The sequence below is a fragment of the Dermacentor andersoni genome, chromosome 3 (assembly GCF_023375885.2).
Source record: "Dermacentor andersoni chromosome 3, qqDerAnde1_hic_scaffold, whole genome shotgun sequence".
Classification (NCBI taxonomy): domain Eukaryota; kingdom Metazoa; phylum Arthropoda; class Arachnida; order Ixodida; family Ixodidae; genus Dermacentor; species Dermacentor andersoni.
The window spans coordinates 227205810-227227251 of record NC_092816.1 but is presented as its reverse complement, the minus strand read 5'-3'; the positions used below and the strand labels follow the sequence as shown (position 1 = coordinate 227227251).

Below are 21442 nucleotides of genomic sequence, written 5' to 3'. Positions count from 1 at the left end.
GAATGACACACTGTGCTCCGTGCTCTGGTCAGTACAAATATACATTGTTTTGTAAATCTGTTTGCCTCTCTTACGTAAATAAACTCCCCATTCCATTCCTCCAACCTCTTGACCTTGTAATCATTGCGAAAGAAGCAACCCTCATCAAGAAGGCTTGGACGATGGCGTGGGTCCGCTCAGCCTGTGTGTGATTCCCCAGTAGAGTAGGCCAGCTACACGTTACGAGACGCACCGGTGACATAGGCTGGAAAGCGACCCTCAATGTGACGCCAGACTCCGAGGTCACGACCCCCAAATCCTACACTGTGCATCTTTCCTCGTCATTTTTTACGTCACATGATGTCATGGTAGCTAGCGACGCATCAAACTTTTTCCTTTGGCTTAGGTTTGTCCTAAATGCTGTCCATAGGAGCAAGAAATCATGTTCAAGATTCGGTTTTTAGAGTTCAAGTTCACGAGAGTCTTTCCTCATTCAGTTACAAAGAACTTTGCCAGGACCAACATAGCAGTTTGAAGAATTATCAGTCAATTCGAATTAAGATTTCAAATTATACGGATTTCCCTCTATGTATTTTAGGGTTTGACAAGTACATGTTATTACTTCTCAGAATTAGGATTTACGCTATCTTATTGAAGTTCTGAATGACATAAGCAGGTTTGAAAACTTTAGCTTGTTTGTTCCGTCAAATATGTATAAGTAACGTTGGTAATAGAGCATTGTATGAGGAAAGTTCACATATCTTTAAAAAAAAAGAGTACAGATGACCGACAGCAATGAAAATTTTGTAAGCATATTGCCATATGTGCATAGTCTCAGGAAAAAAAAAAAATCGCCAACATCTCGTTAAGTGAGCTTTGCCAGATAACAACTCGGAGAGGTAAAGCCAGAATGCAACATGCATCACTCACCAGCACAGCCGGGAGGTCTGGGAGATCTGCAACGCAATGGTGGCACACTCGGATCAGTCTTACACAGCACAGGACTTATAAACTAGGCGGCAGTGCCACCAAAATTGCTGAGCTTTCGTCTTGGAGCTAATCTTGCAGACACTGGCACCGCAACTTCATTACGAGGGTGTTGAGGTTGTCATGCTCGCAGGCACCGCTAGATGGTGCTATGCATGTCGCACTTGCATGCGAAAACCCATTCGCACGCAGTTCAGTTGGTAGCGAGTGCTTGTGCCGACAGCAAGTGTCTTCTACGAGAGTATGCGAGCGCACGTGTGCATGCGAGTGCGTCTTCTTGGGCTCTCAAGTTGTTACCAAAATTGTAAACTAGGTTCTCTGGCCATTGCAAGTTCTTTTTGTTTTTTCTCAGTTCACTTTTGGTTTCCTCACAGCTTCAAGATTTTGCACTACTGCCGCGGAGTTGCACAGAATTTCACATGTTTAATAGTTTCAGATGCCCTTTCATGCGACAATCTCATAATTATGGGTGGCCATTGTTAGAGGCCTCTCTTGTGTAAACAAGGAAACAGCATTTTGGAACAAAAAATGTGTAACTTTGCAAATTCTGTGCAACATTTCTAGCTATGGAGTTTTCTTATTTCCTTAAAAATTTCAGCCATGGGTCATGATCCCTACAGTGCTTAAAAGGAAATTAATTTACACAGCCATCGTTAAATCACACTCCCAGTCATCAACTGAACTGATCCAGTGCTTGTACTAGGGTGGATAAAATATAAAGGAGAGTCTCATTTTATAATTTTTTTCATTTGTGGTAAGAAATAAACCAAATGTACATTATTTTTCTACATAATCTCCCAAGTCATAAATGTATATTTCTCAGCGAACTGGTAGCTTTTTGATCTCGTCATCACAAATAAAGTGGGTTGTCAGCAGCTAGTAGCACACACACTTTGCCCTTGTATCGTTGTCGTCAACTCGTTGGCATCCCAGAGGTTTTTTGAGTGGCCCAAAGAGATTAAAGTCACAGGGCCACAGAGTCAGGGCTACAGAGAGCGTTCCAGTGGGATCCAACCTATTTATCTTAGTTTTGAACAAGTGACTGCTGCAGTATGCGGTCTTATGTTGCCATGAAGAAAAATCACTTCACTTATTGGTTTGTCGCACCTTTTGCAGTGATAAGCAAGCTACCGTAATACCCTTGTCACATCGGTGCCCACGAACTCCTTTAGGACAAGGGAGCACGAGAGTTCCTCAGGGAGTTCAACCTCACGGAAGTTGTGGTCGTGTCACATGGACAATAAACAAGTTTTTAAAACAAGCCACCAGAGGAGCATTCTGCGGTGTTTAGTTCTCGTACAAGTACAAGAATGTAACTTCTAATTACACTCATAGCTACTATAATTAACACTCCTTTCATAAGAATATTATTCAACATAACTGATGTGAAAACATACTACTCGTTAAAAATCAAAGTGCGCTCCGTAAACATAACAGTGCTGACAGTGACACTAGCCACCCTGTGCTTATCTGTGTTTTACTTTGCAACATGGCAAGTTGACTTCTGTGTTCTGCTACCAAAGCTACCAAAGCTGTACTAAAACACAACACTTTGTGCATGGTGACCTTGTGAGCTTTTATTTTGTCTATCGTACCGGTGTCAGTCATGAGCGACCACAACGACCACTGGACGACTAGCAGGTTAAAGGTCGTGCTTACATGAACCCGACAAGAGCGGGTCAAGTCATAAATCAGCTGACTGAGCCCGATGTGACCGCATTTACATGAACTTACTTCTGACGAACCTGGATAAGGACAGCACACTGCATTGAGCCAAGACGCATTCAAACTGGGCTTCCGGTTCTCGCTGCTGTCTGCAACAGCTCCATTTCGTGGGCCTTATCGCTACGATGAGGTTGCACTGCACAGTGCCTTGTCTACCTCATCCTGATACTACCCCCACTGCCGCCACATAATTTGCAACGTCCCAGTGTTCCCGCGCAAGTCTCAACGCTGGCTGGCCGGACTTGTTCACATTTACATGTAAGCTACAAATGGGTTGGGCTAACTCAGCCCGACTCGACGCTTTTTCAGTCTGACCAGCTAGCATTTACATGAACTCAACAGGCATGTTCATGCCTGACAAGCCGCCTCACAACCCGATTCTGTCGGGTTAGTGTAAATGCTTTGAATGACGAGAGTATTGTGTAGCAGCAAGCACAACTGTTACTGAATTGTGCTTGAACATTTATTTAATTCAGCAGAAACATTCTAAACATACGCAAAATTAATTTTAATGCAGACAGTAATTAAATTATCACTTTTACAACAAGTATGGGCATGAGAGTACTCCCTTCAGCTGCCGAGGGAGATCACCGATCTCCCTTGGCCAAAAGCTGCATTACACTCCCTGAGCAAAAGGGTGACTGTGTGACAGCAAGTGCATCTCCCTCGAGATGAAGATGGCTGAGTTATAAGGCATTTGCGAGTGCCCGCGTGACAGGGGTATTGGCCTCACTCAAAAACTCACAGTAATATGCAGCATTATTGGTGTGCTGATAGTGCAAGAAATCGATCTGAAAAATGCTGTGGTGGTACCAAAAGAAAGTTCAAGCAGCTTGCCAGCTGACAGCCGAGACTTGCTCGTCCATGGGCGGCGATCATCTTCGTCATTTTCAACCTCTTCAGGGCCTTACATGCATTCCTCGTGTCAGGCAAACACGTGCGGCCTTGACAGCGTTTGATCCACAAACTGTGCCATAAGTTTGTGTGCTATTCCGCTCGGTTTCACACCCTCACGAACAAGAAGCTTTATAAAAGTATGTTGTGCAATTGACGGATGTACATTTTTCTTAGACATCGTATGACAGACTACTGAATTTATGTAACGAGACCAGCCAGCTGCTCACATGGCTCTTGATTCTCGCACCTAACACGGCTTCAAGAGGCAGCACATGCCAATTGATAGAATGCGCGCTACAAAAAAAAAAGTCTCATTAATCCACCCGTGCCAGTTGAAGTGCCACTATGAAAACCCACATGGACACAAAGTGCCGGACTGCCCTCTAGTGAAGACCATATGGGATCTACCCAAGGATGCTTCTTACAGCTCCTTTAGCTTTGCTGTGTGAAGCCATATTTATTGCTGAGAATTTAATGGTTTGTTCCTCGTCTTGAGCCTCATCTTTCTGCTATGGATAACTACTGCACGGTTGTCTATTCACAAAACCAAACCTTATCACAAGCAATCTTCTCATACAAGAAAGTACCGCAAGAGGCTGTGAATACAGTGCCACTGACTTTCACTACAAGGTTGAAACTATCAGAAGGAGATAATTCTAGGAACAATTTGATGACAGAAGTGTTGGCAACATTGGTACTATGCACTCACCTGGCTGCATTTGTTGGTGCTCACCAAAGCCAGGGGGTATCTGGAGGGCAAGGAGGAAGAGGCTTCAGTGTAAGGGCTACTGCACAAGCAGACGATCTAGGGATGCGATGTTTGACAGCTCGCATTAGTGATGACGGAAGGCCAGATAAAGCAGAGCTAGCTGTCTTACAAAAGATTTGCCACACAAACCAGGAATTCTGCACCCTCGCAGTCCTTCATTTTTCTACCTCACAGAAAAGTTTTCCCAACATGCTCACACAGTGATCGTAGCTGCACCCGAGACAAACTCCTTGTGGCACAGGGTTTCACTCTTTCCACCAAACAGGTGCCAGTCACGTGATCAGAGCCTGAAGAAGTGCTACACCTGATTACTTTCTGCACCTGTTTTTGAGCTGCAAAACTGACTCTTGTGAACCTCAAATTTGCCCCACCTGCTTCCTGTACGAGGTAAAACAGATTGCTTCCTTGATTGAACTCAATATTAAGGCAACACATAACCTATGAGAGATGTGTTGGAGAACAGACTAGTTTTGACCACCTGGTGTTCTTTAACATGCACCCAAAGCTCGGAACAGCTTGTGTTTGCTCTTGCCTCCCCCCCCCCCCCCCTGTATAAACGGAAATCAAACCGACAACCTCACACTCAACAGAAGGATACCATAGCCACTGAGCCAGCATGACGGGTGAGTAGGAAACTGCACTAAGCACCATTATTAGAAAACATTCCGAGAGGGTTCCTCACCAGGCCCCATCGGGAATTTTGGTTATACACCAGGAAGCAGTAAAGGGTTGTGCAGGGGAGCACTCTGCCACATGAAAAGGTCTTTGTAGCAGCCAAGAGAGAATCAATCAAAGTAGCAGGCGAAGAAGGTGAGCTGCCCTTCCCTAGCCGGCATAGATCAGAGTGTTGGAGCATACTCACTCACACTGACCGTAATTTTTCCAGGCCCTGTGCACTTACTCACATTCACACTCACCTCCACTCACACTCACTGGGACTCACTGGCACTCATATTCACCTCCACTCAACTCACACTTACTGGCACTCGCACTCACCTCCGCTCACACTCACTGGCACTCACTTGCACTCCCCTCCACTCACACTCACTGGTATTCACCCTCACTGGCACTCACACACGCACTCACCTCCGCTCACACTCACTGACACTCACCTCCACTCACACTCGCCGTCACCTCCACTCACACTCACTCACACTCACCTTCACTCAAACTCACTGGCACTCACTCGCACTCACCTTTACTCACACTCACCTCCACTCACACTCGCTGACACTCATTCGCACTCACCTCTGCTCACCCTCACTGGCACTCGCACTTGTACTCACCTCCGCTCGCACTTACTGGCACTCACACTCGCACTCACCTCTGCTCACACTCACTGGCAATTGCTCGCACTTGCACTCACCTCCCCTCATACTCATGTCCACTCACACTGACTCGTATTCATCTCCACTCACAGTCACTGGCACTCACTCGCACTCACACCTTTGAAATGAGTGCGAGTGAATGTGAGTGAGTGCACTTATGAGTAAGTGTTCCACCCTCTGCTGCTCACAGTTCGTGTATATATTCATAACGAAGCTTCCAATTTAGCACCTGTTTCATGTGGAATGCGCCAAGGCAGTGTTTTGGGCCCAGTGTTATTTTTAATACATATACATGAACAATTTGCTTTCCCAATTACATGGTAATATCCGTGTATTCACTGATGATTGTTTTTCATAATACCGCGAAATTAATTGCAATGATGACCACCATATACAATATTCTACCTTTTCTTGGTGTCAGGAGTGGCAGATGACTCTGAATGCCCAAAGTAATGCTAACAGTAAGTAGAAAGAAATAGATATCTGATTTTACTTACATTATTAATGACGCACCTCTCACTCGTGCATTTCAGGGTAAATAGTTAGGTGTCACTTTAACACGCGCTCTCCTATGGGGAAACCCATGCTAACAACATAACCTCAAGTGGAAATCAATGTATATGCTGAGCCCTAAAGCGACTCATCTTTCTGAGAAGATGCCTTCATCTTGTGCCCACAGATAGAAATCGGCTGGCCTACAAAATGCTTGTTCAACCAGTGCTGAAGTACGCCAGTATTGTTTTATTTATGTACACGATATAACTCGTATTAGGGGGTGCAAGGAAGGCAATAAGGTTTATTTAAAATAAATACAAGTTACCGGCCTCATCGACTGAATTATTAAAAAGAGCTGGTTTATTCACACTGAAAAGTAGGGAAAAACTAGCAAGACTAAGGTATTTGTTTCAATTTATTCGTGGTGACAAAACCATTGACACATCCGTACGAACTTCTTCAAATCGGTCAAGGTCAACACACCACAAGCACTCTAGAACACCTAATGAATACATTTTTAACTCAAATGGCTTTAGATATTCATATTTCCTTAAAATTAGGGAACGGAATGAACTTGGTCCTTCCATTACTAACACTTTATATTTAAATAACTTCATAACTTCAATGACCATGACCAACTTCAACAGTGTTCGCTCCAAGCTTGACCCTTGTTGATCATGAAGGAGGGAACGGCAGGTAGATGAGACGACGTAAAACAAACTGGTTTAATACATCACTACGGGTGAGCAAACATCAGGCAACAGAGCCCCGTAGTGTATGCCAGCGACTACAAAAGTTGGAAGCAGAGTTCTTATCTACAGAGCAGCACGCTCTCTCTTTATATCCCATATGGGGTTCTGTCTTCACAGCACTGAAGTCTGGAAAAAAGAATTCCATGCGTCTTTGTGCTTTGAAAGACACATTGGCATTATTTGTGTACTCACGCGTGGCATGCTGTCCTTTCGGTGTGTATTTGAATGAAAAAATAAAAGCTATTGAGCAGCGTAGTGCACGTACATAAAAAGGAATGCCCTGTGGGCACAGGCAAGAGTAAAAGAAAAAGAGACTGCGCATGCAACATGGGGGGGGGGGTTGCAAGCCTGACAAGTTGGTATAATAAAAAAAAGCTGCTTTGGAGAGGAGGTGCCACGTGGCTGCTGTTCCTGTTGCCATGACGACGTAAACAACCATGTGCACCACCACTTTTATAAAGTATCGCCCGCCCAAAAGGGCCTTGGCGCTAGCGTCAAAAAGAGCAGCTGAATTAGCTCGACCAACCAATGGGAGCCATGCGGAGATTCACACGGCAGTCTGGAACACGAGCATGGTTAGAGTGGCCTATAACAGAATCCTCCATGTCTAGAATCCTGGGAGAGTGTCCAAAGCACTGGCTTCCGCGTGAGGCTTTTGTAGGGAACTGCCGCACCGCGCCGCTGCTGTGCCGGACCCACGGATTTTCTACACTTGGGGGAGCAAGCGGAAAGCCAAGGACGTCTGCTACGCGCTGTAGTTTTCTTACGTTCAGTTTCTACGCAAGACACTTGGAGGCTATTTACCTTCAAGGGTGTGGTATGGCATGGAACTTACCCATCTTTAAGCAATGTCTTAGCGCTGGAGCAGCAAGATAATGAAAAAATCATCTGTCAAACGGCATCAGCGCAGCCTAGTTCTGGTGCTAGAGTTCGGAAACGGTAACGTGGGAGCTGTACATGCGTAGAAACGCGCGAAATGAAGTCACACGCACAAGGAGGGAAGTTATTCACATGGGTAAGCGAGCAAAAGGGTAATGCATGCAATAATTAGGAGTAACGAAAACAAAGAACTAATTGACTCACGTAGTCAACTGCAGTACTTAGGTTTAGTGGCAGTTTCGCTCACTACTACGTCATGGTTGCCAGTGCTTTACAGCTACATCCAAATGTCTTCATTCGACAATTTGTTGGCCTCAACTAGTACTTTATTATCCAAAGGGCACGGAAAAAGAGGTTAAGGGAAACGAGATAAAGACTATAAATCATGTTAGCTTATTTCGCTTCAAAGATAGCATGCAGCAACGAGCTTCGCCGTGATTAGACGAAGTTTCTATTAAATGCACACATTAGAAATAAAAGCAATGTCAGGTAAACTTTATTCCACAAGGTTTTACACAAAAGGTGTCCCACAGAAAGAGACTTTAGATATCCAGATAAAATTAAATTAAAGGCATAGATACCAGCATTTTTGTTGTATAAGCTAGATAACTGCCGAATCAGAAATACAGCAAGCAATGTACCAACGTAAAAGTGTTATTTCAATCACTTACGAAAATTGTTCAGGAATACAAACCTACTCTATGTAAACAATAAATATAATCGGCAAACATGGAGGTCTCCTATGTTCCGTGCCTGACAAAAATATAACGTGAGACAACAAATATTCATTATAAACAGGTACAAACTGGACGTTTCGGAGTATTCTGGGGCCAGTCATGCATCGGCTTTGTGTCTTTCTACAGGGATCACTGTACATCAATACAAAATGTTCATCCGAGGTGCTGGAATTGCTTCACCATAAAAAAGTGCAATAGATGATAGTGTTTTACAAAGATTTAGATAACTCAGTTTCACATACAGCAGTTTAACTTCATATATTTTGAGGATTCACGGTGGTTAGCAATTGCGCGTTTCAAAGACTTTGCAAAAAAATGGAGATTAGTATAGTATAGTAAAGCACTCATTTCAGCGGCAAGTGAGTGCGTGCGAATGGGGCACCCGACCTCACCTTCCCACTTTTTCTTGATGAGTTATATAATGTTCATTACGCTCTCGTGATGAAGCTTCGGAGTACTGAAACGGCTTGTAAAAAGGTTTTCCAAATATGATAAATCTAAAGAGATGGCCAGATGGGTACAGCAAGCCTCCCTTGTCCTGCAGCTAGACGTCTGTAATCAGCTGCGCTCAGCTGACTAATATATTTTTTCTTGGTTAGTAGAATATCGCGACAGTGTTCACACTTTGTTTTCAGAACAAACTTCCTAGTCACATAGCCGCAAATGTAAAACATGAGCCTTTCATCACTTTTTTTTAGACATGCGTTCAGCGCGATCCGGTTCTGCACCAGACAAGTTACCTTCTATCAGCCGATCGATCAAGACACATTTATCTGGCTTTGCACCGCCTACAGCATCTTCATTAAGAGGTGCAGTGAGTACACTAGGCTCTGAATTGATGCAATGATGCAATGCCTAGCAGTGCAGTGGAGGCACGTAACTACCAAATGAGCGAAGACAAGAGAGAAAGTAAAGAAACATTGGGAATGGTAATGCAATGTGGGGACAACATTACGCCATATCATAGCTCAAGATGAGAAGCGAGAAAGGTTAGGATACTAGAGATGATGATGTAATGCAGAGACAACATTACTAAGATTACGCCATATAACTAAAAAGGTGCAGGGGCTTTGCTTCATGTATGATAGGTCAATGAGAAGAGAGAAAGAAGCAAGGTCTGGAGGTGATATGACGTGGTGACATTCGGTCAACCCGCCAGAAGCATTGAATCTTACATCTGCGTCACCTGCATTTGTCTGGCCCCTCCTCCTAGATTGAACATGAAAAAAAAAATTCTAAAAAAAAAAAAGCCTGTCACACCATACTGAGCGATTCTCGCACAGCAATCAACAACTACATCAAGGGTCGTATTTCTCAACAATCACTCAACAGGTACGTGCTGAAGTTGCGCCATAGAAATGGCTACCACTTCCGACAGATTGGAAATGCCGATCAGACGTCCCTCTACTTTGACATGCCTGCCACCACAACCGCTGAAAAGAAGAAGGCGAAGCAAGTGCGCGTTTTGTCTTCTGGCCACGAAAAAAACTAGTCACCGCAATGCTTTGTTGCACTGCATATGGGCAAAAGCTGCCCCCGTATCTAATCTTCAGATGGAAGTCGCTCCCGAAAGGAATCGTGTTTCCGAGTGGCGTGATTGTGCACGCAAATGAAAAAGGTTGGATGACCACGAACTTGGTCGCTGACTAGATTTATAACGTTTGGCGGAAGAGACCCGGTGGCAGTTTGGTCCTGCATGGGATGCTTGTGCTCGACGCGTTCAGGTGCCACCTTGACCAGCGAATCAAGGACAAGATAGCAGCATGCAACACCGGCCTTGTCGCGATACCCAGCGGCATGACATCGCAGCTCCAGTCGCTCGATGTTTGTTTGAACAAGCCATTGAAAGATTCGGGCGCTCTACACCAAATCGCTTGTTAGTGGCTGCCACGAAATCACGTCCACCAATGAAATGAAGCGTGCCTCACTGCAGGACTTTGCTGGATGGGCGAAAGATGCATGGCGCACGATCCCGTCTGCCAGGGTCAACAAGGCGTTTAAAAAGCACGGGATTTCGAATGCCATGGATGGCACCGAGGATGAAATGCTTTGGTCTGTTGGTAGCGATAAGGAGTTGTCTGATAGCGATGATGAGTGATAACTATTGCCCCACGCGACTCGTACCGGCACAGTGAAAATCTTGGTGGCAAGGTTCACCGCTTCCATTTGTGATTTTATTCATCGCAACTTTAGTGTATTGGGAATAAACCTGTTTTTCCCAAATAAGAGAAAATAGTATTTCTTATTGTACTCTTTTTTTTTTCAGTCACGGAAAATGGGTGCGCGTTACAACGAGGGCGCATTAGAATAGAGTCAATACAGTTTATCAGCTTCGTTCTCCTGGTTATACGCATCGTCTCATGGTTATTCTATTTTGCAGCATGCTTACGTTTGTTACAAAGTGCGCATTACATGTGTGCCTGAAACAGATATGTAAGTGCATACCATTGCAGTGGCAAACCAGCAAGAATGGAAGGAAATATACAATATCCCCACATTTACAGCACACAAATGCGTTCTCTGTGTGGTGAGTCGCTGCAGTATTATCTTGTAGTGACATAGCATATTATAGGAGCTAAATTATCGCAATGTTGGCTAATAGCGACCAAAATATCAAGAGCATAGCACACGCCCACCGTTCTGGTGCAGTTTCCACAGCAGAGAAAGCCCGCGGGTCTGGCAAACCAGCGTGGCAGCGTGGCAGTTCTCCGGAAAAGTTTCACCCTCCCCGGATTCTAGGTCCTCCTAGGACAGTTTGGTCCAACAATCAGGAATGCAGGCGTAAGATCAGACCATAAATGGGCATAACCGTCTCATGCGCGCACCTGCAAACACCTGGTGCCAACTTGTCGCATTGGCTGACGGGGAGAAGAGGTGAGCGTCTGAAGGAAGAGTAGGCGCCGCTGGTACACCCATGCATGCAGACACACGCACGCACCCACACGCACACACACAGCTCGCATGACTTCCAACGGTCGTGTCTCGGCGACTCGGCGGCGCCTCCCTAAAGCCAAGGAGCCTCACGCTTCCCAGCCCATTGGCGCCGTCTGGAAAGGTCTTCCCATGCCTGATTTTGAATGTCTCTGTGCTTTGCGCTCACGCTAACAGTTGTACTTTTTGTTTAGTCGTTCATTTATTGCACGAGCCATGACACTTCATCAGTTGAGCTAGAGTACACTTAGCGCACAAGCGAGTATTCACTCGTGTATTTGAGACAATAGAAAGGGTTGTTTTCCATGCACTACACTAAAAAAGCAGCTATGTCACAATAAATTACGTAAGTGATGAACAAAGGCGCACCGTAACAATTGGGTTTGTCTTAACAATTGGGATGTACATGGTTTGTCATAACAACTGGGATGCACATTGGAAAGTGAATGTCAACTGCTGAGAAAAGAGAAACTGGTGTGATGTGTTAAGACGCACCACAATATAAATATTGTCGCTAAGAGTGAATTTTCAACGAGAGAGCTTTTCTTGTAGTGACATGGCTGATTTGAATCCGCACAGACTGAGTAAGTGTTGCTTAAAGACCAATCCAGTCTTCACACTCACATGTCTCCCCAACTGTACATCCATTGGAAGCCGTTCCACTTCCATCAACGAGAACAAATGATTGTTTCGGTCATTCATATAAGCTGATGCTCTGGGCCCAACTAAAACACATTTGAAATATCAAGTCGAGTCACACTTTCTAGCACCTGCAAACGATCGCATATTCACTGAACAAATAAATGCACGTGCATATCACGGTAATGTGAATGGCAACGCACGAGCGGTGCCCCTGACATGGGATGTTGACTTCTTCCAGCTTACCTTCTGGCAGTTCAGATAACGATATATCCTTGAATAAGACACATTGTTGCTTTTTTAATGCAATAGTGTTTAGAAGCTTGTTTCGCAGAACATCCGTTGTGAGCGTCTGTTGGCCACAAGCAAAAATTTCTGATAAAGGCAATAAATAAACAGACGATAACCTGAAAATAAAATTGCAGGCTGGAGATTCGACCCCAGGAACCACGGGTTGTGAGACCAGCATGTTAGCCCATTCAGCCACTATGGTGTGCCTGCTCTTTAAAGGGGTTTTATATGAAAAAGAGTTCGGATGCGGCACATGCGCATGCCTTCGATGCTGCATCCACTTCCTCTTTGATAGGGTCTCGCCAACAACAGCCTCCCATGATTTCTGATGCGAACATAGCATGCTTACGCTATCGCGTTCCACTCTTAAAGGAAACTTTAAACATAAATTGTTGTGCTAGCCATAATATACTCATCCACATTCATACTCATGTCTACTCGCACTCACTCACCTTTATACTCATGTCTACTAACACTCACGAGCACTCACTCACATTCATACCATCATTCACACTCATATTCAGGCTCGTCTCAACTCACAAGCACTCACTCACATTCACCCGCACTCGCTTACTCACGTTCACCACTACTCACCTCCACTCACTCACCTCCACTCACCACATTCACATTGATTTCCACTCACACTCACAGGCAGCCACTCATGTTCACACTCACCTCCACTCACTCACTCATGCTCACCTGCACTCGCACTCACTGACATTCACACTCACCTGCACTCACATTCACAGGCGCTAACTCACCTCCACTCACTCACAAGCACTCACTCTCGTTTAGACTCACTTCAACTCACACTCACTCAAGTTCACACTCACCTGCACTCGCACTCACAATGTTCACACTCACCTCCACTCACCATGTTCACACTCACTTCCCCTCACCTCCACTCACTCACTCATGTCCACGCTCACCTGCACTCGCACTCACTCACATTCACACTCAACCACACTTGCGGGCACTAACTCGCATCATATTCACCACACCGCCACTTTCCTTCCTCTTCACATCCTATCTCTCTTATTCCCCAAACCCCTTCCCCAGCGTGGAGTAGCAGGCTAGAGGCATTTCACTCAGGCCGACCTCTCGACCTTTCTGCCAATAAATATCTCTCTCTCTCTCTAACTCGCATTCACACTCACCTCCACTAACTCACAAGCACTCACTCTCTTTCAGACTCACTTCCACTCACACTCCCTCGCTCGCACTCACCTCAACTCAGACTCACTGGCACTCGCTCGCACTTGCACTCACCTACACTCAGACTAACTGGCACTCTCTTGCACTCACCTCTGCTCACGCTCACTCGCTCGCACTCACGCTCACCTCCACTCAGACTCACTGGCACTTGCTCGCACTTGCACTCACTTCCACTCACACTCACCTCTGCTCACACTCACCTCCACTCATACTCACTCGCACTCGCATTCACTCGCATTCACCTCCGCTAAGACTCACTGGCACTCACTCACACTCGCACTCACCTTTGCTCACACTCACTGGCACTCACTTGCACTGGCACTCACACTCACTGGCACTCACTCACACTTGCATTCACGCCTTTGAAGTGATTGCGAGTGAGCGTGAGTGTGTGCACTCATGAGTGAGTGCGCTAGCAGGTAGTGCTCTCTCCCTTTGGCTGGACCAGCGACACTCCCAAACTGCCTCCCGAGTGCACGCCTCTGTCAAGACCGCCACCTCCTTTCTTTTTCTGCCTGTTCTAAGGGGTACTTTCGCTTTCCCTGTGCCCTTTTTTTCCCGACCCCAGAGCATGGGTAGCAAACCGGAGAAAGCTCGCTTCTGCTTCCCCCCCCCTCTCTCTCTCTGGTTGTGCAGCCTGGACAGTGCTGGATGTACTGCATCATACTGTCACGTGGTGGTGACGTTGAAGAAAGAACACAGTAGCAATACTGTGAACAAGAAAACTAACTTTTATTGGGCGAACCTGTGCCCACAAAACAGGCTACACTTATAGCGCAACGATAGCGGCGAACACGCTCGGCGATCGTCGAAAATCTGCTCAGCGGGTCAAGCGCGTCGGCTTTTATAGAGCAGTCGTCGAATGTTCCAGACTAATCGTTTGGACCCGCGTGCTTTCCACAAAGTTCTACACCATTCGCGCTACGCGATGAAATCAGATAACACAAGGTTCGGCGACAACAGACAGCCGGGTAGAAGCATCGATAACTTTCCAGAAACGTCGGATACATGCAGGCGCGTCCCGCGCTGTGCGATTGCATTTGTTAAGCGGCGAAACGTGGTCGCCCGATAAAGATAAGTACACGTATCAATACCCCCCTCTTAAAAAGCATCGACCCGATGCTGCAAACAAACGAAGGTAATAAACAAAAGCACTCGTAGCAAAGAAAAGAACAAAATGACGAAGTTCGTCAGCGTCCGTAAAAGGGTTTAAGGCGCACCACGTGGACCACTTCAGATCGTGCGCGGCGCCGCTGTGAATGCGAAATGCCGTCTGGCACGACCTCATAGTCCAGAGCGCCAATACGTCGGATGACCTTGTAGGGTCCGAAATAGCGTCGGAGTAGTTTCTCACTGAGTCCTCGTCGGCGTATCGGGGTCCAAACCCAAACACGGTCGCCGGGCTGGTACTCAACAAAACGTCGTCGGAGGTTGTAGTGTCGGCTGTCGGTCCTCTGTTGGTTCTTGATCCGTAGGCGGGCGAGCTGTCGGGCTTCTTCGGCTCGCTGGAGATAGCTAGCGACGTCAACATTCTCTTCGTCAGTGACGTGGGGCAGCATGGCGTCGAGCGTCGTCGTCGGGTTCCTGCCGTAAACCAGCTTAAACGGCGTGATCTGTGTTGTTTCTTGCACCGCCGTGTTGTAAGCGAATGTTACGTACGGCAGGACGGCATCCCAGGTCTTGTGTTCGACGTCGACGTACATCGCTAGCATGTCGGCGAGGGTCTTATTCAGCCGCTCCGTAAGACCATTCGTCTGCGGGTGGTAGGCCGTGGTTCTCCTGTGCCTTGTCTGACTGTATTTCAGAATGGCTTGGGTGAGCTCCGCTGTAAAGGCCGTTCCTCTGTCGGTGATGAGGACTTCTGGGGCGCCATGTCGAAGCAGGATGTTTTCGACAAAGAATTTCGCCACTTCGGCTGCGCTACCTTTCGGCAGTGCTTTAGTTTCAGCGAAGCGGGTGAGGTAGTCTGTCGCCACGACGATCCACTTATTTCCGGTTGTTGACGTCGGAAAGGGTCCCAGCAAGTCCATCCCGATCTGCTGGAATGGTCGGCAAGGAGGCTCGATTGGCTGTAGTAATCCGGCTGGCCTTGTCGGCGGTGTCTTGCGTCGCTGACAGTCTCGGCATGTTCTGACATAACGGGCGACGTCGGCGGTCAGGCGCGGCCAATAATACTTTTCTTGTATCCTCGATAGTGTCCGGGAAAAACCGAGGTGTCCAGCGGTCGGATCGTCATGTAGGGCGTGCAATACTTCTGGACGAAGTCCTGACGGGACAACAAGAAGGTAGTTGGCGCGGACTGGTGAAAAGTTCTTCTTCACGAGGAGATTGTTTTGAAGCGTGAAGGAAGATAATCCGCGCCTAAATGCCCTGGGGACAACGTCGGTGTGCCCTTCCAAATATTCCATCAGGCCTTTTAGCTCCGGGTCTGCCCGTTGCTGTTCAGCGAAGTCTTCCGCGCTTATCATGCCAAGGAAGGCGTCCTCTTCGTCATCTTGCGGCGGCGGGTCAATGGGGGCGCGTGATAGGCAATCGGCATCGGAGTGTTTTCGTCCTGACTTGTAGGTTACAGTGATGTCGTATTCTTGTAGTCTGAGGCTCCACCGTGCCAGTCGTCCTGAAGGATCCTTTATACTCGCTAGCCAGCACAACGCGTGATGGTCACTGACGACTTTGAATGGCCTGCCATAAAGATAAGGGCGAAATTTAGCTGTAGCCCAAACGATGGCGAGGCATTCCTTTTCGGTTGTAGAATAGTTGCCTTCCGCTTTTGACAGCGACCGGCTAGCGTAAGCTATCACCTGTTCGACTCCGTTTCTCCTCTGGACTAGAACGGCACCGAGGCCTAGGCTACTGGCGTCAGTATGGATTTCTGTATCGGCGTACTCGTCGAAGTGCGCAAGTACCGGCGGCGACTGCATGCGTCGTTTGAGTTCTTCAAATGCGTCGGCCTGCGGCGTTTCCCACTTGAACTCAACATCACATTTAGTTAGACGTGTCAACGGCTCGGCGATGCGTGAAAAGTCCTTGACAAAGCGCCTGTAGTAGGCACACATGCCAAGGAATCTACGCACTGCCTTCTTGTCGGTGGGCTGCGGGAACTTTGCGATGGCAGCTGTTTTCTGGGGGTCGGGGCGTACTCCGGATTTACTGATGACGTGGCCTAGGAACAGAAGCTCGTCGTAAGCGAAGCGGCATTTTTCTGGCTTCAGAGTGAGCCCTGATGACTTGATGGCCTCTAGTACTGTGGCAAGCCGCCTAAGGTGATCGTCAAAATTTCCGGCGAATACAACGACGTCATCCAAGTAAACGAGACAGGTCTGCCATTTCAATCCCGCTAAAACCGTGTCCATCACGCGCTGGAACGTTGCAGGCGCCGAGCACAGTCCAAATGGCATAACCTTGAACTCGTAGAGGCCGTCTGGGGTGATGAAGGCGGTCTTTTCGCGATCTCTTTCGTCGACTTCTATTTGCCAATAGCCAGACTTGAGGTCCATCGAGGAGAAGTACTTAGCGTTGCAGAGCCGATCCAATGCGTCGTCTATCCGTGGAAGGGGGTATACGTCCTTCTTCGTGATCTTGTTCAGACGACGATAATCGACGCAGAAACGTAGGGTTCCGTCCTTTTTCTTCACCAGGACAACAGGGGATGCCCATGGGCTTTTCGACAGCTGGATGATGTCGTCGCGCAGCATTTCGTCGACTTGTTCTCTTATAGCTTCGCGTTCTCGCGGCGAAACTCGGTAAGGGCTTTGGCGGAGTGGTCGAGCGTACTCCTCGGTGATTATGCGATGCTTGGCGACTGGTGTTTGTCGAATCCTCGATGTCGTCGAAAAGCAGCTTTTGTATCGTCGGAGCAGACTTCTGAGCTGCTGTTGCTTAATCACTGGGAGACTTGGATTAATGTCGTAGTCTGGTTCGGGAACCATGGTCGTCGGGGTAGATGCGGCGGAATCCGAGAGGACAAACGCATTACTTGTTTCCAGAATTTCCTCGATGTACGCGATCGTCGTGCCCTTGTTGAGGTGCTTGAACTCCTGGCTGAAGTTTGTCAGCAACACTTCAGTTTTCCCTCCATGCAGTCGAGCGATCCCTCTTGCGACGCAAATTTCACGGTCTAGCAGTAGACGTTGGTCGCCTTCGATGACGCCTTCTACGTCAGCGGGTATTTCGGTGCCGACCGAAATAACAATGCTGCAGCGGGGCGGGATGCTCACTTGGTCTTCGAGCACATTCAAGGCGTGGTGACTACGAGGGCTCTCCGGCGGTATCGCTTTATCTTCCGACAGCGTTATTGACTTCGACTTCAGGTTGATGATTGCGCCGTGTTGGTCCAGGAAGTCCATACCGAGAATGACGTCTCGTGAACACTGTTGGAGGATAACGAAGGTGACAGGGTAAGTCCGGTCGTGAATGGTAATTCTTGCCGTGCACATTCCTGTCGGCGTAATCAGGTGTCCTCCAGCGGTCCGAATTTGAGGGCCTTCCCATGCAGTCTTAACCTTCTTCATCTGGACGGCGATGTGTCCACTCATGACTGAGAAATCGGCGCCTGTGTCGATTAAGGCGGTGACTGCGTGGCCGTCTAGAAGCACGTCGAGGTCGGTGGTTCTTTGTCTTGCGTTGCAGTTGGGTCTTGGCGTCGGATCACGGCTGCGTCGTGTTGAATTGAAGCTAGTACGTCGCGTCGTGAAGTCGTCTTTCGTCGGTGCAGTCTTGGCTTCCTGACTTCCTCGGGACGGTGGCGCGTCGTCATTATGTCGTCGAGATGGTTTCTTCGGCGCTTTCGTCGGCGGCGGAGGATCTTCGTCAGTTCGACGAACAGCAACCGCACCTCCATCGGTTGCTGCTTTTAGTTTTCCGGATATGGGCTCGCTGACCGGCCCCGGGCTGGGCCACTGTATGGTCGGCGCTGCGGCGACAGGTAGCGGCCTGGTGATGGCGAACGCGACGGTTGTCGAGAGCTCCATTGAGTAGCGGCGAGGTAGTCGGCGATGTCACGTGGGCGCTCTCCAAGCTGTGGACGCGGCGCGTTAACGGCGAAACCTCGCAGTCCCATCTCTCGGTATGGGCATCGTCGGTAGACGTGACCTGCCTCTCCGCAGTGGTAGCAGAGCGGGCGGTGGTCAGGAGCGCGCCAAACGTCGGTCTTCCTCGGGTAGCTCCGCTGGGCGACGGGTGGGCGCGCTGTCGGCGGCGGCGGCGGTGGTCGACGGAATTGCGGCGTTACAGGGCCCTGGCGCGGTCGCTGAGGAGGGCCTTGACGGCGTACGACGGCGGCGTAGGTCATCGCTTCGGGTTGGGATTGCGGTAATTGAGGTTGCACCTCCGGAACTCCAAGCGACCGCTGAACCTCATCTTTGACGATGTCGGCGATCGAAGCCACTTGAGGCTGCGACGAAGGCAAGACCTTGCACAGTTCTTCGCGCACAATGGCCCTGATGGTCTCGCGCAGATCGTCCGTGGCCAGTGATTGAATTCCTGCGTAGGGGGTAGAGCTTGTACGGCGGTTGAATTGCCGGTTCCGCATTTCGAGTGTCTTCTCGATGTTCGTCGCCTCACGAAGAAACTCTTCGACGGTCTTCGGTGGGCTTCTTACCATCCCGGCGAAAAGTTCCTCCTTCACACCACGCATGAGTAGGCGAACTTTCTTTTCCTCGGCCATATCCGGGTCGGCGTGGCGGAACAGACGGGTCATTTCTTCCGTAAAGATGGCAACGTTCTCGTTTGGTAGCTGCACTCGGGCGTCCAGCATAGCTTCGGCCCTTTCCTTGCGCACGACACTTGTAAAGGTGCACAGGAAGCCGCTACGGAACAGGTCCCACGTAGTCAAGGTCGACTCCCTGTTCTCAAACCACGTTCTGGCGGCGTCTTCTAAGGCGAAGTAGACATGCCGCAGCTTGTCGTCGGAGTCCCAGTTGTTGAATGTCGCGATTCGCTCGTAGGTCTCCAGCCAAGATTCCGGGTCTTCAGTCGCTGCTCCATGGAAGGTCGGTGGGTCCCGGGGTTGCTGTAGGATAACGGGGGACGCTGGGGCAGCCATTGAGGTTGTCTTGACCACGATCTTCTTTGTCGCCTCAGGTAGAAGTCCGTGCTCTGGGGGCAGGCCTTGCAGTCTGCGGCTAGCACGCTGGTCTTGGGCGGTGTCGGTTTTGTCCTCGGGCTTCGGGCTTGGATCGCGGCTTTGCGGGGGCGTTCGGTACATGAACGCACAAGCACCTCCACCAGATGTCACGTGGTGGTGACGTTGAAGAAAGAACACAGTAGCAATACTGTGAACAAGAAAACTAACTTTTATTGGGCGAACCTGTGCCCACAAAACAGGCTACACTTATAGCGCAACGATAGCGGCGAACACGCTCGGCGATCGTCGAAAATCTGCTCAGCGGGTCAAGCGCGTCGGCTTTTATAGAGCAGTCGTCGAATGTTCCAGACTAATCGTTTGGACCCGCGTGCTTTCCACAAAGTTCTACACCATTCGCGCTACGCGATGAAATCAGATAACACAAGGTTCGGCGACAACAGACAGCCGGGTAGAAGCATCGATAACTTTCCAGAAACGTCGGATACATGCAGGCGCGTCCCGCGCTGTGCGATTGCATTTGTTAAGCGGCGAAACGTGGTCGCCCGATAAAGATAAGTACACGTATCAATACGGTAAAGTGGTCCGTGCTGCTGCAGGCACAGCCCATCTGACATGGAATCACCACTGCACATCACATCACTCGCTCACCTCTCCAGTTGCTCTTTTCGATGAGGGCATTCGGGATTCTTATGAATTTTAGTAGCCTCAGCACTGATGCAGCCATATAAAATAGGGCCAAAATAATGCAATTTGTGCTCAACAAACGGCTTCAGTGAGCAGAAATACGGAAACAATGCACACAAAACAGAGCATAAACATTTCCTAAGCTAACATTAACGCTGTACTGTAAGCTTAAAGGTAAGCAATTAGTTCTAGTGGCTTCTAAATTTAGGCACTCATGTAGGACATTTAAAGCTAACCTTTAAAAAATACCATTCAAAATTGCTACAACACTAAAACCATATTCACGCACGACACTGCCAATATTGGCTGGCCGACATCTACATTCTTGTGATTACATAAACTTATTTTTTCTGTGACAATTTGACGCAAGGAATATAATATAATGAGAAAATGAACTCAAAGTGTGCAGCACGGCATCCCGCAGGAACTGCAGCAATGACTTTAAGGCTTTGAGAACTTATTTACTCAGTGGTTGTACTATTAGTTTCCCAGTAATGCATCCCCCTTCAAGTTAGACTGTCAGCATCCTGATCCTGACTGCGCACATTTCAGGACATAGATGAGGCAGGTGCCAAGCATCTGCTATTTCACAAAACAAATTTGTTGTGGAAAATTACTAAATTTTCTGCCCATCTGTGATACACACAGGCTTACATAAAGGAAGTATAAAGACATATAAAGGTTATAATCATTGTTTTAATGAACATCTCCTTTGTGAAACTGACAGCTGAGCTAGGCAGAGCTAACGTTACAATTTTATTCCAATGCCATTCCTTATCACTCTTCATTAGTAGTGGTCAGAGTGGAGCTCCACCTGCCTTATCAATGAGATGAACTGGTTGTGAACGGTGTATGATAAGGATGGCAAAGAATCGAGAAGGAATCGCTACATTAAATCAGTCCTGCAGCCTGCTTGGCCACATAATTAGGCTGCATGTATCTAGCTTGTGCAGCTGCTATAGATTTTCTTTATTTCCAAATGCCACACAATGCAATATTGAAATAACTAGCCAGGAAATTGGGTCAGATCTTATGCTCCGCAATCAGTG

General features: G+C 47.9%; 1 protein-coding gene across 6 annotated transcripts in view; it reads right to left on the bottom strand.

Moving 5' to 3' along the window:
* LOC126536175 (uncharacterized) overlaps positions 1-21442 on the bottom strand; it is a 181389-nt gene that overhangs the window by 126034 nt on the left and 33913 nt on the right. For 3 of the 6 annotated variants that reach the window (XM_072287426.1, XM_072287427.1, XM_072287428.1), the window contains 2 exons: positions 4298-4337; positions 910-935 (listed from right to left, as the gene is read on the bottom strand). In XM_072287426.1, coding sequence (XP_072143527.1) covers positions 910-935; positions 4298-4337 — 66 coding nt within the window. Of the gene's footprint in view, positions 1-909; positions 936-4297; positions 4344-21442 lie in introns of those variants that run through there. The other 3 variants (XM_072287429.1, XM_072287432.1, XM_072287431.1) reach the window with 3 other exon arrangements.